Raw genomic sequence first — 17,071 nt, 5'->3', positions numbered from 1 at the left:
CAAAGTAGAATTGCCCTGGAGGCAAAAGGCTGGCTCAGCACCTGACTGCTTCAGAGAATTGTCAGTTTGTGAACATCTAAAGGGGGAAACAAATGAGTATTCCATTAATTTTCTAATTTTTAGTGTCTTTATGATGGCTGTCTAATAATAAAACCGGTGGGAGAAAGGACTGGAAGATGCCTCCCATACATCATCCACTCCCTGGGGGCGAGCGCGGCCTGCGGTTATAAAGGGGAGCCACTCCCATGACTGGGTAGTTTTATGGTCAAGGGTGAAGGGATTCTATAGAAGAAAGATCCCGAATTCGTCAAAAGAAAGATTATAGTGGATGGGCTCCTTAATTCGTTGAAAGTCCTTAAAAGAGAGACTGAAGAGAGATTTTCTGGCCGGCCTTTCAGAAGGAAGTAAACTGGCAGGTGTGAGAGCACCTTTGAGAGGGCTGTGGAAAGGAAATTCGAGCAACCTCCTCCAGCAGCTGAGAATAACGGGAAGGAGGGTGGAGGTATTCCCACAACCTCAAGGAAGTGTCAACAACCACAGAAGCTTGAAAGGAGAGCAGAAAGTTGCCCCCGAAAGGAATGCAGGCCAGTCAACCATCTTAGTGCAGCCCTGGGAGACCCTGAGCAGAAGACCAGCGACGCCATGGCTGTACTCCTCTCATCATGGAAACTGTGAGGAAATAAGTATACATTGTCTCAAATTCCAAGTTCGCAGAAGTATATTACACAGCATAGAATATGCTAAATTGAAAGAACCAAATGAATTTAGATTACTGAATGCTAAACAAGTGACTTATTCTATCAGTCCTCATATAAAATGTCTTTATGAAAATTCTGTCTAGTTTGTTTCATTCACAGAACTTTATTAGTGGTCAGTCTTTAATCTCATTTGTGGAATCTGATTGATATCTCTTTTCTGCATAAATGTTGAGGATTTAACAGTTCTCCTAACTTATTTAATCACAACATTACACTAGGAGAAAAGGAGAAAAGCTAATTAACTGGGCACAAGGAGAAGCCACACTTCATGTGATTCTTAACACATTTCTGAACTTCAAGATGCATGGTGATTTCTAATATAAGTTCTTCAAAAATTGGAATTGATATTTTAAACAGTTTAATTAATTTATACTCTTTTCTTAAAAACTCTATAAATATTTATTTACTCCTCATGGTAAGATATGTTTGTTGCTCATCTTTAAAGAAAAAAAAAGCACCATTCTATGTTACATAAGTATTACAGTTATTGCTGATGTAGTTTTAAAGTTGCCATGTTTGTCTGCATTGATTGCTAGGAATATATTGTCAAAAAGAACATCTAGCAGCTCTCTGACAGAACTGAAATGGTCAGGTGACAATAGGCCACTAACATTATTTCTCTGCACACAAGAATGCAAGGTCACTGACTGCATTATATATTTCTTAATACAATATGTCCTTCGATCAGATAAGGAAAGAAGCCTGATACCATACTACGCTTTAGTGTAATTTGCAGGTAGCACTGAAAGTTAAAAAGAGAGAAAAACATCAAACTTCACAATGGTTCAGAAATATAATGAGATATTTCATAAATATCATGAGAAAGGAAACTAAAATATGAGGCTGGGGTTGGAGCTTTTCAAAAGCATTCCCCCAGGCACTGGGGTAACTCAAGCACTGTAGTCTCCTCTCATCCACAAAGGATACATTCCAAGACCCCCAGAAGATGCCTAAAACCACACATAGCACCAAATTCTGTATTTGCTGTTTTCCCTATATATACATACCTATGATAAAGTTTCACTTATAAATTAGGCACAGTAAGAGATAGCGAAAAAGACCAATCATAAGAACATTCAAGACACTGATAAAAGTTATGTGACTATGGTCTCTCTCAAAATACCTCATTTAACCGTACGTACCAAGCGGGTACGCTGGACAAAGTAATGATTCAAACCCTGGATGGGACAGACTGGGACAGTATGAGATTTCGTCATGCCGCTCAGAAAGGCACTCTATTTAGAAATTATGAATGGTTTACTCCTGAAATTTTCCATTTTATCTTTTCAGACTGCAGTTGACTTCAGATAATTGAAACCATGGAAAGCAAAATTATAAGTGAGGGAGGACTAGGACACCGAGAAAGATCCAGTTTATGTTCAACAGACACGTAAGTGGCAAGTATGTAACAACTAAGACTAAGCTGTTAGGAAATACTTGGGTGGTGAACAGTTAGATGTTAGGAGGTGCTAAAGCCAGGAATTTTTCCTCTCCTGGCTGTTTCCCTGTCTAGTTAGTGGCAGAGACAGACAGGACCTCACATCACCTGACTCCACTAAATTCTCCTGCTTCTAATCAGATTACACAGGGTCGGGCAGAAGTAACACCTGCCTTGAGTAGGGTTGGTGGGGTGATAATATGGGTGTAATAATTTATAGTTTTTATTTGAACATTTCACCTAAATGTCACATGGTACGCTTGAGTGTGATATTGTTATGTTATAGAATGACATGCTTATGATTTTGTAACAAAAGATTTTGTGATTAAAAAAAGGGCATTATTTGTGTCGGACCCTGTATTTGTTCAGTGCTTTCTAAGTGCCAATGCTTTCCAAGAATTAACGCTCTTAATTGTCGCAAACCTTATATAGTTTTATCAGTGATACACTTGCTCAAATCACCCAGCTAATAATTTCTAAAGCTGAACTTTGAACCCATGCTTTAACCAACCAGGTGAGTTCCATAAAAGAATTAAGCCCTAATGTTCAAAAGCATCTATTTTTAAAAATTAAATGCTCCTCTCTACATCTAGACGGTTCTAGCCATTGACCATTTTTGAGAGAACTAAAAAAAAAAAAAAAGTCACTCAAATCATTACCTGCATTCTATGGTTCAGCTGAGGAACTCTGATTAGAAAGACTGCTGCCACCCCATAGACGGTCACTTTTTAGAATGTTCCGTATTTACCGCCACACCAGACTGACTACCGTGAGTCCTTGGAACTTCCAGGACAGACTAGTATGTTTCTGACTTTGCTTAAATGTCTAGCAACGTGTGTATGAGCGACTTTGGCAGGGCGGGGGGAGGGGGGCGGAGAGCAAGTGCAGCAATACTGAATCACTGTGGGGTTTGCAAGATGTGAAAGAGAGTTACCACAAGCCTCAAAGTGGGCAAACATATTAAAACTATAATAGGCAAGTATATATCCTATCCTAAAGATTTTAATATTGCAGTTACTCCTAATAAAATTAGCAATTCCTTATATGTATGACAGCTCTTCTGGATACTAAAAAGCATTTTCAGTTTTATAATGTCTTCTAAATGTGTCCCATTATATCACATCTGAATCTATGTGCATATTTCACTCGTGTTTTATGATATTTTTATTTCATATAAATTATGTTTATATATTAATATACAATGTGCTATATTACTATATTATGTAAATATATAAACATTATACAATACATATGTATATTTTATGTATTATCCTGAAATGAGAGTGGTAGAGTAGAGGGAACAATAGATGAAAAAAAACAACCAGATTCTGAGCAGTCTGCTGACCCCAGGTTTTAGAACCCTGTGCATATTATGAGAACAAAATCCCAGGGGCCAGTCTACTTCACTTGTGCAAAAATCCAGAAGGGGCAGAATCAAATCCAAGGCTTGAAACCCTCAAACTGCCCCTCTGTCACGGTCATTTACACCCAGGGACTCAGCTGGCTTTTAGACACCACACAGACAGCTTGTGTCACATCTGATAACTTAAGGAGACAAATGGACCTCATCTAATTATCATGCATGGTTGGCTCTGTGATGAGTTACCATTCCCCTATGTTTATTTATTACCATTGAGTATTGATATAAATTTTAAACAATTACTCATTGGCAGACCTTGACATGATGTATATCAATCCCCTGGGAACTGAGTTACACATGCACAATAAAATTTTACCTCAGGAAAATTAATTCTGATTTCTACATTTACATTGACAGGAAAATCAGATGTTTTGAGAAACAGCCAAGCTTAAATGTTTAATTTAGAGCTATGTGCATAACTCCCACTGTACCCATCCTCCTGAGGCTTCACATGGCTCATTGGCTTGTCCCTCTTAACATTTTCACAAATGCAAATTCAAGTCAATTCTAATAGCATGTCATGGAAAAGAAAGGTTGATATTTTTAAGGTGCAAACATTATAAGAATTTTACACATTCCTTTCCATGGCAAATATCAAAAAGGCAGGTTCCTGGCACTGAAAACTTTGCTGCTTCAATGGTTATCATCCAGCTGTACTCATTAGTCATGGTATTAACGTAGCTTCATCAAAACATCTCTTATGTCCACAGATCGATTAAAAAATGTGCAGCAGACGTTAAGTGTTTTATTTCTACCAAGAAGAGAAGAGTATGTCTAAAAGGCTGACCTCTGTTTAGACTGGAAAGTGAAGGGGTGGGGTTAAATGAGTGTGACTAATCATCAGTTGGATGACGCAAATGAAAACTGGCCTTTTACAGGATGCTCTTGGCAGATTTTTACTGACTTCTGTGTTGGTTGCTAAAAATGCCACTGGTCTCAATTTTACTCTTCCTTGCTTGCCCAATTTGGAGAGCTGTCTGGAATCATTTCTCTAAACATCACGGGCAGATCGCTTTATTAACTTCAAATATTCTGACTTGAAACAGAAAACTGACATTTTTGTTTGACAATGAGAGGTTGTCAGTGGCAAAGTTATAACTTTTAAAAATAGATTCAAAATCCTGTGGCACAGTTCTCATACAACAGGTGTTGGCTGAAATGTCGTGATAAAATATATCAAACAAAAACTTTGTGGTTGTGCTTTCTTCATGGTCTCTTTCAGGGTACAGGTTGTGTCCTTAACCTGGAGACAAAACACTTCGCTCACTCACATTCACTGCATTCCTCTTTATTATTAAAAGAGACACAAGCTTTAGAAAGAGATGTTTTTAAGGCCCGATAAGCATTCCTTTCCCCCTTTAATTCAGGTTTTTCTCATGGCCCAAATGATACATTAGTATAATAATCTAGCTCACTGAACCTCAGTCATGACTTTGTTGTTTCCCAAAGGCAGAAAAAAAGATCACATGTGGTACAAATACTAAAGCCTGGCCATTAAACAGTCCTTCAAATTTCCCCATGCGTCCTCTCATTGGACACTCACAGTGTAACACTGTGATTCTAGATTAATGTAATATTATCCTTGTTCTGCAGATGGAGAAACTGAGACTTAGAGCTGGTTCTGCTCTACTTTACATTGACTCCTTCTTCCCCCAACCTCATTGCTAGAATAGTCAGCCAGCCACAGCTGGACCAGGTACGACAGTGCATGCTAATGAGTCAAACCTGCCAAAGCGGGGTAGCAAAATACAGCAAGCAAGTGTAGGACTCTAGAATTGAGCTGCCTGAGAACAAATTTGGCTCCTAAGAAAATGGGGAGAAGTTCTTCATACTCTAACTTCCCTATCTATAAAACATGAATAATAATAATACTTTTCTTATGGGACTAAGGTGAAAGTTGGATGGGTTAGAAAAACATGCAGAGTATTAATTCACAGTGCCTGGCATGAAGAAGCAGCTCAAAAGTGTCAGAAAGCAATATCATAATATGTAAAGAGAATTGTTATATTAGTGTCCATACATTCTGCAGGTAAAGACATCAAAATTAGCTCAAGCAAACTGTGAATACCTGTGAGAGAGAGAAAAGAGCAAAGTCAAGAAAGGGAAAAACGCAGAGCCCACTCTAAGTCTTCTTACCTGTTGTTACAAACCACAGGGTGATTTTTCCACACTGCACTGGTACCAGTGAGATCAACCTTGATTCATAGATCGGCTGGCATTTGGGACCCTAACCATCCATTGAGTCATCCTGGAAGCTTGGGGAACTGCTGTGTCGGCAGCTGCCAGTAATTTCCAGACCTTCAGGAGACCTGAGATGCCCCTTTAAGGGCTGACCAGAAACATGCTTTGCTGGAATATTCCATCTGTTAGTGGTTTCTTATCTTATCAAATTTATCATTTTGTTTTATTGACAACGAACTGTTCCAATTCAAATGTCTGCCTTTTGCTAAAGAATGAATGTGGGGTGGGGGAATAGAGTGTGGGAGTAAACCTCCCCTATCCGTCAAAAAAAATACATAAATAATGATAAATTGCCAAAACAGGAACTATTCCCTCTTTTTGTTGTTTCCTTTTCATTGATATTTCTTTCTACCATAAGCACATAGACTTATTAAATGTAGTAACATTTTACAAAGCTACACAGACCTTCAAGATAATAATATCTCTTAAAACAAGAGGTGAAGGAAAAATAAAGAAAATAGGACTCAATGTTGCTGTGTTTTAAGAGAATAGTTGTGAACTGGATTCTTATTACTACCAAGTGAAGAAAAATTATCATGCCACTCCTGCTTGAAAATGGAATATGTAATTTGAAGCATTCCTCCAAAAAACATCTCCAGTAAATTAAAAGTGTATCTAGCCTATTTTCCAACTATCTGCTTTAATTCTCAAGGCTGTTTCATCTTTCCAGTTATTTTGTAAGACACTGTTTTTCTTCTTGATCCTTTCCTCACCTGCCAGTCAGAGCATTCACCCACCAATCACGGTCTCTCACCTCTTTCATCTCTCTGCCATTTGTTCTTCTCCCTCTGAAATCCTCCAATCTCCCTTCTGGTAACACTTATTTAGTTGTCTCTACACCTTCCCCACCCCCAGGAGCCATTTTCTAAGAGCTGCCTCTTCTTCTGTCCATGCTAATAGCAACTGGCCTGTTGCAGGGTAAGGCCTCCTAATGAGATTGGACCAGGGTGTGGAGAAGTGACCCCAGGCTCTGGCAACCAGAGTCCTTTTTCCAAATCCCATCTCTTGGTCACAACTAAATGATCTGTAGCAAGCCATCTGGACCACATTGAGACTGAACATTTCTTTAGGAGGCTACATTTTGGACTAGAATTCTGGTCTCAAACTAGTTCAAAGCTTTGACAGGGAGAACATAAACCCTCACAGCTACGCAATACTGCAATAGCGTAAACACTGGTAAGCAGATAAAGCCAATGAGCAGGGAAGAGAGAAGAATGAGGAGTCAAACAAACAAACAAATGAAAAACCCTCTAGGCCGGAGCAAAAGATGATCCTGACAACAGCCCCAACCCTTTCTGCAGTTGTTGGCACATTCTTGACCTTGACTCTCATAATTGATCATCCAGCTCCACTAAACTGAAAAATATTTCTCTTTTTGGTTCAAGAGAGTCCTATGGTTTTCTAATACTACTATCTGCAATCCCAAACAGCCTAATATAACTACTATTTTTAAACAAAGCAAAAGAGTGCCAAATTTCTTAAACTGTCTTACTCTGAATTTAGTATACATTTCTTTCCCTTTCTTCATATTGTTAAATTCCTTGAAAGAACAATCTACACTTGCTACCTTTATTACTCTTGGCTGCAACCACGTCTTAAGGCACTGAAATCATGCGTCAGTCAGCAACATGCTGCTGAAACTGTTCTCATACCCTCAATGGCCTGGTGACTTCCTTTAAGGGTTCATCTTTTCTGATCTCTCTGCAAAATTAAACTGTAGACCAAGGTTCTTCTTTGGAGACTCACAGTGCCTAACATGACAGATCCTAAATAAATATTTGCTTAATAAATGGATGGACCTTTTTCCTGGCTTCCATGAATGCTCTCTGGATTTGCCTCCAATGCACCTTCAGATACATTTTCTAATGGCCTAACATCATCTACAGAAACACTGTTAACTATTATGTCCAACAGTGAGCCTATTACCTTCACTCCCACCACCAACTTGGTGTTCCTCCTGTGTCCTCTCGTCTACAAATAGATTCTAACTCTTCTCTCCCTGGATTCCCCAAATCCAGGGGCCCACAGGTTACTCCTCCATTGTGTTTCTTCCCTGCTTTCCCACCACCACCGTTCTCCCTTAGACCTTGGCCATCTGCCTCGCCGGGAAGGCTGCGGGGTCTACCAACTGCTCCTCTCACGGCCTCTGCCTCAGATATTCGTCCTCCTCAATCCATATTCTAGATACTAGGATGCAAAGCCTATAACTCTTATTTTTCACTTAAAAATCTTAGGATAAAAGCCATATCTGAATATGCAGAGCTGGGCCACCACAAGTGTCCTGGGCTGTGAACACTGCCTGTCTCTCTTCAGGTCACGTAGAAAGATGGCCCTGAGGCAACAATTCTATTTAATTCAGGTTCAATGATCCGGTCACACCAACATCTCTTTCCACTCAGGAGCCCTAGGCCTAACATGGAACAGACCATGTTTCTTCAACACGCTTCACTTGATCCTATTTTGACAGGTCCTATTGCTTCACAGTCAGCTTGGAGTAGTAACTGTCTTCCTTTGGGGTTCTCTCCCTCTGCTTGGATTCCCAGAACATAGTTCAGTGCACAGTATAAGTTGTACTGAGTAATAATAATTGCATTAATCGGGGAATTAAATTGCATTGGATGTTAAAATATATAAAGCATAAAACATTAAAAGAGACAGCATACATTAAAATTATTTTTTAAAGTATGTTGTATTATGTACTTTGAGGTCTCCATTATCTTCAGTGCACTATATAGAATCCTACCTACCTGCCAGTTATTTCCATTTCTTACAATACAGGGTCTGGCAGAAGTAGAGTGTGGTTGGTAGGGTAATAATATGGGTATAATAATTTATAGGTTTAATTTGAACATTTCACCTAAAATGACATGTGGTATGCCTGAATGAGATATTGTTATGTTACAGAATTACATGCTTATGATTTTTTAATAAAAAACTTTGTAATAAAAAGGGGCATTATTTGTGCCAGACCTTGTATAATGGGAAAAAATTACTAACAGAATTTCTTTTGATTATTAGCACTTAAGCTTTTAAGAAAGTGTTATACTAACACTTCTTATCCGATAAACCATTTCCCCAGGGTTTTATTAAAAATAAAATGTTTAATTGCTTCTTTTTTCTTGAGATCTAGACAATTTTATTATCTTTGGTTTCTAAAGTGAATTTCTGTATATAAATATTTAAATATCTAAAAACGAATATTATGTTCAGTAAACAGCATTTTTGCAATAACCAAGCTCACAGAGGAAATGGGAAAAATATGAAAAATTTTAAAATAACCAATTCTCACCTTTGCCATCTTTAATTTTGTAATCTGAGGGTTCCTTTGCCCCACTTACACATGCATCATTCCTCATAGCATTTTTACCACAACACTTCTTGATCACTCTTTTAAAACAGGAGATTTTCCCAGTTTGCTTAAGTGCATTGATTTTACTGAGCCAGCCCTCCTTTAATCCTCAAAATAAGACATCATTAATGTCCGGCCATCCCTTTACATAGTCTAACAGTAGGAACCTTATACAGAAAATGATTTTATTAGCCCTTTCCTCTTTTCCCTAATTATCCCCACAGTATGTAAGCAAATGCCAATTTTGTAATTTGACAATTTTGGTGAAAGTTTTGATTATGTATTACCTACTTATCTATGCATCAAAATACCTCAACAATTTCCCATAGAGAGAAATGTCCAGTGGTAAAAGGAAGTGCCCTGAAACAGTGAGAGAAGACTCAAGTGAGGAGGAGGACCCGGAACTGAGGTCCGGTCTCAGGTGACTTCAGAGAAAACAAACCAAAAATTCCCCATTTGACTTTAATGTTATATGCAAATAATAAATTATAATTAATATTAAATATGTATGTATAACAAAGACAGAACTAGCAATTAGTTATTTAACTAAAAGAATTCATAATTAGCCAGGAGACCATCACAATAAATTTTTAATTACTCAGAAAAAAGAACATCAAATTGACAATAAGGTTATCCCTAAATCTGAAACATTTAAAATGGACAACAACATCATTTTCCAATGCTATCATTTCTAACTTAAGTAGTTTCCTCATATATAATATAGAATTTTAACTATATCCTAATTTTTTTATTCCAGCAGAAGCATATGGTAAAAAAAAAATCAGTAGAAGCAAATGTTAAAATAACATTTAGCCAGAAATATCCCACATTCATATTCAAATAGAACTTTAACTACTGCTTCATATATAACAGCCTGATTCTGAATTATTGAAATTAACTGTAAAAGTGCAGCAGTTTGTTGAGGCCACAATGTCAATCTTTTCCTTGTTTATAATCTTGTTAGAATCTGTATAAATGGCAAATTTTAAAGGAGCAATGATCATTTGACTCATTTTTTTAAGATTGTGTATAGTAGTTCATTCGTATGTATTAAAATACTACAAAATATGAACACCTACAAAGAAAAGGAACTTGTAAGTTTATAATTTACAAATAAAATTTTAAAACATGGGTACATTTATCCTTCATTCCAAAAATGTCACAATGCCAAATATGTCTAGTTCTTACAAATTTCAAAGTATCCCATATCTAAGTGGCAGAAATAAAATTGCTTAGCATGCAAAGGCCTTTTAATAGGTATTCAATATTCCATGTGCAATAGTTTCCTTCTCATACTTACTTATTTAAAATGTGGCAAAACTATCTTTAGAATCAACTTGTTTTGTTACTCATCAATTATGTTAATAACTTGTCACTATATGATCTGAGCATATTCAAGTTGTTTTTGTATACACTATCTCATTTTATTTTCTTTACAAGTTATTCTAAATGCTGGTGTCATAAAAATATTTTGAACGACACTTAATCCCTAAAAACAGTTGTGGATTGGCAGAGATCTTAAAGTATGCGTATGTGTTAATAACTTTACTGAGGTTTTTTCCTACCCTAGCAAACCACTTGGAGTTTTTAATAATACATGTGTACAATACATACATATGTAATACAGGGTGGGGCAAAAGTAGGTTTACAGTTTTGAGTACGCAAAACAGTTTTTTCTTGTATTATTTATTAATTATTCTATCATTCTCCATATAAACAACTAAACCTAATTTTGCCCCACCCTGTATATATTTGCATACATATAAATTATTATTAAATAGAATACTATACTAATATAAACTAGATAATTTATCTAATTATGCAATATTAATATTTTGGACCCTCATGGAAAAGATTTTAAATACAGTATTTCTTACAAAGTGCTCGTGTTTTTACCTTAACTGACATTGAAGCCAATACCCTCTTTCTTTCAACTCTATAAACAATATGCCAGAATCATTTTCCTCTTCTTGTGCACACAAGAGAAAAAAATGAAGCATGTGTTAGCTACATGGTTGCCTACCTCAGTGCAGTTCTGAGTTTACTGGAAAGCAAGCATATGAAAGGCTGGGAACAGTTGTACTGCGCAGACAGTGCATGAAAAGGACTGGCCGACACAGTGTGATTCAGGAGCTGGTGCCCACTAACAGCCTTAAGTGAATGTGGAGTGGATGAAACAGACCAGAGTCCTTGCCCCGCAGTAAGCAGCTTACACGCTTTTTGAAACACCACAACAGACGGCTCTTTTGTTACAAATGATGAAAGGTTGTCACTTTAATAGCAGTAAAATGTTACTTCTTAAAAATACTGAAACAAATTCTGATTTTTTTTAAACTTCTATGTAAGCATGTTTATGTTAGAACTGATTACGCTTATATATGTAAAACACGGAAGGAAATCAACAAATTGGCAATTTGCCTAAAATATATTTTACTTTAACCATTTAAATTTCCAGTTTAAAACAGTCTGCACACACATGCAAGAAAACAAGAAGAGAATTCAGAAAAACAGACCACTTACTTGGAAATTTACATGTATGCTGAAAATCAGGGAAAAGAAATGAAACTTCTGTATACATGCTTTGTATAATGATATTCTAAAGAACACGCCAGATAATATAGTTATGTGTACAAAATTATTTTAAAATTCCTAAATGCATTGTTATTTCTTATGAATATAGATTTCTAAATATAAATACTAAATTTGAATACATAATTTGCACATGTTATCTATGTTTTTGCAAACCCTTACCATGTGTAAACCCTATAAGGGAGAGTATTTTATTACACTATTTTTATCAATAATAGAGAAATAACAGCAAGGTTTCTTTGAAGAAACAGTGGAAAATGTTTCATCCTTTCCAAAGTGAACACCTTGCTTTGGATTCTGGTTTTATTTATGGTTAAATTAAAATTAAATTAGCAAAAGCAATTAAAATAATAAAGGCACATTTTATCTCCTTGTTACAAACCATAATCAGCTTAGAATTTTGTATAATTCTAAAAAAATTTTTGGTACCCATTTCCATCAGCCTAATGCTCATTCAAACTTCAATCCCCAGAGCTACATATATAGCAATGTATAAATATTAATAAACTTAACATCATATTATTACATATATGGTAAAATATATCTACTGTTGCATATTTTAAACATACACCTGTGGAATAATAAATGTCATGTTCTTAAGATGATGAGAACAAATTAAAGATCTAATATAGTGATGTATTATTGTTCATAGTTTTCAGGCTTTATTTTATATTTAATAGTTTATATCATATTTTATCATAAGACACATTTTCTTGTATACATAGTATGTGAATAGAAATTGGTAAGCTCAAATGAAAATGATTATGTCACTTCTAACACATAGTAAAGATATCCAATCCAATGTCATATCCATTCCAATGACATTTAAAAAAGTTCTTTTCTGCAGCTTTTAAATTAAGATTTGTCTGGTAACAGAAAATATACATCTCTCTTTCTTAAATATTTAAACCCCCAGGTACTATCTTATAAGATGTTGCTTATTTCAGGTATATCCTTACTAATATATTTATCCCATTATACCAATATTCTCCATATATCAATGTTCTCCCAGCCAATTATACTAATTGGCATTTTGATATGACTAAGATAAAAGTTTAACATGAAGAGCAGTCATAACTACAATGTTTAAAAAAACTGGATTTGTAAAAAGATTCTACAATTAAGAGAGACAGGTTTAAATTAACATTACAATAATGGCTACCATACATATTACCCTGAGTTTTAAAATAGTAGAGTTTCACATGTTGAGTCAAGAAATTATTTCTAGAACAAGTTGAGAGCTTCCTTTTTGCAAATGTGTCTTAAACTAGCAATATAACATGTTGCATACTATAACATGAAAATTATGTATTTTTTATTTACATATAAACTAATATGCATTAGGTGATTGCTACCATATGGTATATTTATGTTTCACACTGTATTGAAGACAGTCATTTCCACAAGAAAAACCTAACCTAGCAAAGAACTGTATCAATTCCTTTGTCTGAAGGAACCCATTATTTTAGTATTAACACTCAGAACAGTTTACTACTTTAGTCAGAAGACTATGCTATGAGAATGTATGAGAAAGGAGAGAGTAGAAAATTAAAGATATTAAGAATTATATATATTTTTTGTATTATTATTATAAAACTTAAGCCCTTAATATTATAAACACACTAAAGAAAAAAACCTGTATTACTAACTCTAATTCAGGTCCCACTCCAGTCAGTGCATAATTTTATAGCATGTTGATGGCATCATCTTCTTTTGATAATCAAAACTTACCTTTTCTCTGAAAAGTAAAATTGTCGAAACACAAAATAATTTACTAATGATTTCCAAAGAAATTTATACATAGAAGCATAGTAACATGCCTTTAGTGAATGCTATATATCTTTGTACAGTTTTTATAAACCGGGTATTTTTCCCAAAGATTTGAGATTTATCCTGATGATCTCAACACTCCATATGAATTATTTTCTTGCAAGAAAAGCAAATGGCATCACATCTTGCTGAAAATAACACTGCATTTTTAAAGATTTTATAAAATTTATTCAGAAATCTAACATGAAGTACAGATGTCAACTATTATTCTTCCTCTCCTCCGAAGATGGTGTTACTAACTTTACAAATAAATAATTAAAGATGCAGAAGTCTTACAAAAATATTGTTAATATTATCTATAGGAGGCTGACTTAGAGCTACAAAACCTTTCCTTAAGCTTTTGTTTCATGAAATAATGTTTCATATATTTTGAAGACATTAAATTCCCATTGATAAAAAAATAAATTTCAAATCCTTTCAAAGAAAAGAAATTGTTGTTTCCTAATTCCTATTATGCCCACTATTTATTTTCTTTATTGTCTCTAGTAAATTTCTGACCATAAAAAATGGGTTATTTTAGTTTTAGAACATCATTTATTGCCGCTGTCCTTACAATAAGGATTTTTACATTAATATTTTTACCATGATATGTTCAAGAATAAAAGGTGGTATTTTGTTGGAGTTTAAAGCCATAGTTTTCACCAAAGGTGTGATGATGCATTCCCTCAAATGACAGAAATATTGATAAATTGTCAGTTAAAAATAAGACTTTAAAATTGTATAAACTAAACACACAGACTCCCTTTTAAAGAGCCACTTCTTTATTTGACACAAAATGCAAGTGGGCCACTTGAGGTCTTGCTGTATAGGCCAAGCTAAAAAATAAATAAATAAATAAATAAATAAAAGTGTAATTTTTTAATAAGAGTAAATAATTTTGAAGCATCTTTAGGGTAATTCTTACTCCTCTTATGTTTCAAAATATCCGCTTGGAACATGCTGCCAATTAAACGAAGATCTACAGATGGCATTTACCCTTTTGCTTCATAACAAAAAAGGATCTGCAATCATTTTTATGGAAAATTATCTAAAAAGGAACATGACTGTACATCAATGACAAAAAATATAAAATACTTCCCTTCTCTGGGTTTGAATGTGCATCGAATGTCAGATGCTTGCATTGACACCTAATGTAAAAAATACTGTAAGCTGAACCTTAAATAATAGCTGCAGGGTTTCAACTGGTAAGGATTCACTGTCGGTATCCACCAAAAACTCCAGTATTCAGCACTTGGTCAACAAAAGGACAGCAAATAATTCCCAACATCCTAAATACCGGGAAGGCTACCTTGGGCTTTGTTTTTGTTATGTAAAATGCATTAAAGTGACTCATCCACTTAACGTTACCTACTCTTAGAAGCTTTAAAGTAGCTTCAAGAACTGAAATAAATGCTTTCCCAGAATGCCTGATAGGCTATTCAGCGCACTTAAAAATATGTATGTATTTTTATGTGCCACTGACTTTGATTCTTTTTCCCAGCCTAAGAGAGGAGAGAATTATTTTTCATTCCCTTCCTGCCGTGTGACTATACGGCTACCTTTAAACACTCTATTTCCAGAATAGCAGCAAGACTTTTTTTTTAAAGTTATTTTAAAAATGTTAAAAATAAGAAAAATTGCAGGGACTCTGGTAACGAACGCTCAGTCTCTTTCTCAAAAAATAGGTTCTGTTGCTTCTAAGAACAGGAACCGCGTGTCTTCAGCACTTAGATGCTCCAAATAAAAGGTTAGAGAGGTTGGAGAGCGTGGTCCCTGTACCTGCGAGACCCCTGGGTGGACGGCACTCGGCCGCGGGGAGCGGGGACACTTCTTATCAGAAAGGCTGTCAAGTGCGCCCAGCAAATTGGGACCTAAACGAGTCTGGACACGGTAGTAATTAGCGAGCATCCCGCAGGCCAAGCGCGGGAGAAGCCCAGGCTACCCTGACAAGCCTGAAATTACCTATTTGTAAAATACCACACCAAAACACAACTTTTTATTAGACTGGGTTTGATGAGAGCGGCTAACTGGCGGGAAACTTTCTTTCCTCCAGGACCTAGAAACTCTTCAAGTCCGAGATTCCTTTAAGAGACGGGCTGAGGCACTGCGAGTCGTCGGCGGACGTTCCCAGGGACGGCGCGGCCGGGGCGTGCAGCCCCTCCGACCCGCCGGTTCGGAGCACATTCCCGCGGCGAGCCGCGCGCACCTCCCGCTCGGCCTCTCCAGATCCGAGCCCTGCTCACTCCCCGCCCCCCACGGGTGGAGAAGCCCCGCGATTCGGGAACGGACTCCCGAGCCCCGCTCCAGCGGCACCCTCGGCCGGCACTCCCAGCCCTGCCCTGCCCGGCGACTTACGTGATGGCCGAAGGGAACGGCTCCTCCGACGAGGGGCGGATCAGCAAAGATTGGAAAAGTGTCAGAGTCAAGGCCAGCAGGCAGCCAGCAGCCATCTTCGCGATCGAAGATCAATCCCGCCGCCCTCCCCAGCCGGGGTAAGGAGCCGCGCTGGAGACCGCGGGAGGAGAAGGAGCACGCTCTGCCCGGACCGCAGACGTCCGGAGGGCGGGCGCGCCCGGGCCGGGGCGCAGCGGGGCTGGGGCGGGGGCGGAACGCGGCGCGGGCAAGGGGCGGCGGCGGACGGACCCTCCAGCGCCTGTCGGCTGCTCAGCGCCGCGGCTGCCTCGCCTCCGCCGCCATCAAGGGCGACTTTGGAAACCGACCTGGGCGAGCTTCCCAGCGCCCGCGCACTCTCTCACTACCTCTCTCTTCACCCCTCTCGATTTCTTCCCTGATTTATTCCCCTGATTGCCGGAGAGGAGGAGGCGGAGGCGGGGGCGGAGGAGGGGTGGCGGCACTTGGGAGGGGTGTGGGGGTGGATGTAGGAAAGGGGGGGGATGGCAGGCGGAGAGACTTGTGGCAGGGAGAGGCTCCGTCTGGCTTCTCCCGGCAAGTCGGAGGGAGGTGGCTGGGGGTGGGTAGCGGGAGGGCTGGGCGTCAGAGCAATCGGGCGGAGACGGGCCGGGAGCAGCCCTCCTTACAAGGCAGAATGGAACTCTTAAAGTCGGCGCCCGCTGGCTCCCGCCGCCCGGCGAGCGGAGGAGGAGCGGACCCAGCCCCGCGAGCTCCCGGGGGACAGCCAGCCGCCCAGCGGGCATCAGGCTGCAGCGGCTCCAGCCCAGTACTTGGCTTGCGTCTTCGGGGGTTATTTTTGCACACGCAGGCAACGTGCCCCTTTTCCCGGGCGCAGAATCCATTGCCAAGCCTGGGAATAGTGAATAAGTGATTTGACAACAAATATAGGAAGGGTTTGTATTTGCATTTTAAAGCACCGCTTTTGACTCTCAACCAGGTGGCACTATTTATTTGCCCAGCAGTGCCAGCACTAGAGCTTCTGAAGTGGCTGAATGCCAGGTGTGCCGCGGCCCCACCTCAGGTACTGTTCACCAGGTGATGACAGAGCCTCGGGG

At 38.2% G+C, this 17,071-nt stretch overlaps 1 protein-coding gene across 3 annotated transcripts in view; it reads right to left on the bottom strand.

Annotated features, from left to right (window-relative positions):
- Nucleotides 1-16,562, bottom strand: part of CACNA2D1 (calcium voltage-gated channel auxiliary subunit alpha2delta 1) — a 551,478-nt gene extending 534,916 nt beyond the window's left edge. For 2 of the 3 annotated variants that reach the window (XR_008528337.1, XM_054564312.1), the window contains exon 1: nt 15,960-16,561. Coding sequence is in view for 1 of the 3 variants with exons in the window: in XM_054564312.1 (XP_054420287.1) it covers nt 15,960-16,054 (95 nt within the window). In the remaining 2 variants the exon portion in view is untranslated. Of the gene's footprint in view, nt 1-15,959 lie in introns of all 3 variants that reach the window. The other variant, XR_008528338.1, reaches the window with a different exon arrangement.
- Nucleotides 16,563-17,071: the final 509 nt, after the last annotated feature.

This window comes from Pteronotus mesoamericanus, unplaced genomic scaffold (genome assembly GCF_021234165.1).
Source record: "Pteronotus mesoamericanus isolate MK-2021 breed Mesoamerican mustached bat unplaced genomic scaffold, CSHL_Meso_final scaffold_85, whole genome shotgun sequence".
Classification (NCBI taxonomy): domain Eukaryota; kingdom Metazoa; phylum Chordata; class Mammalia; order Chiroptera; family Mormoopidae; genus Pteronotus; species Pteronotus mesoamericanus.
This window is presented reverse-complemented; position numbering and strand designations above follow the sequence as displayed.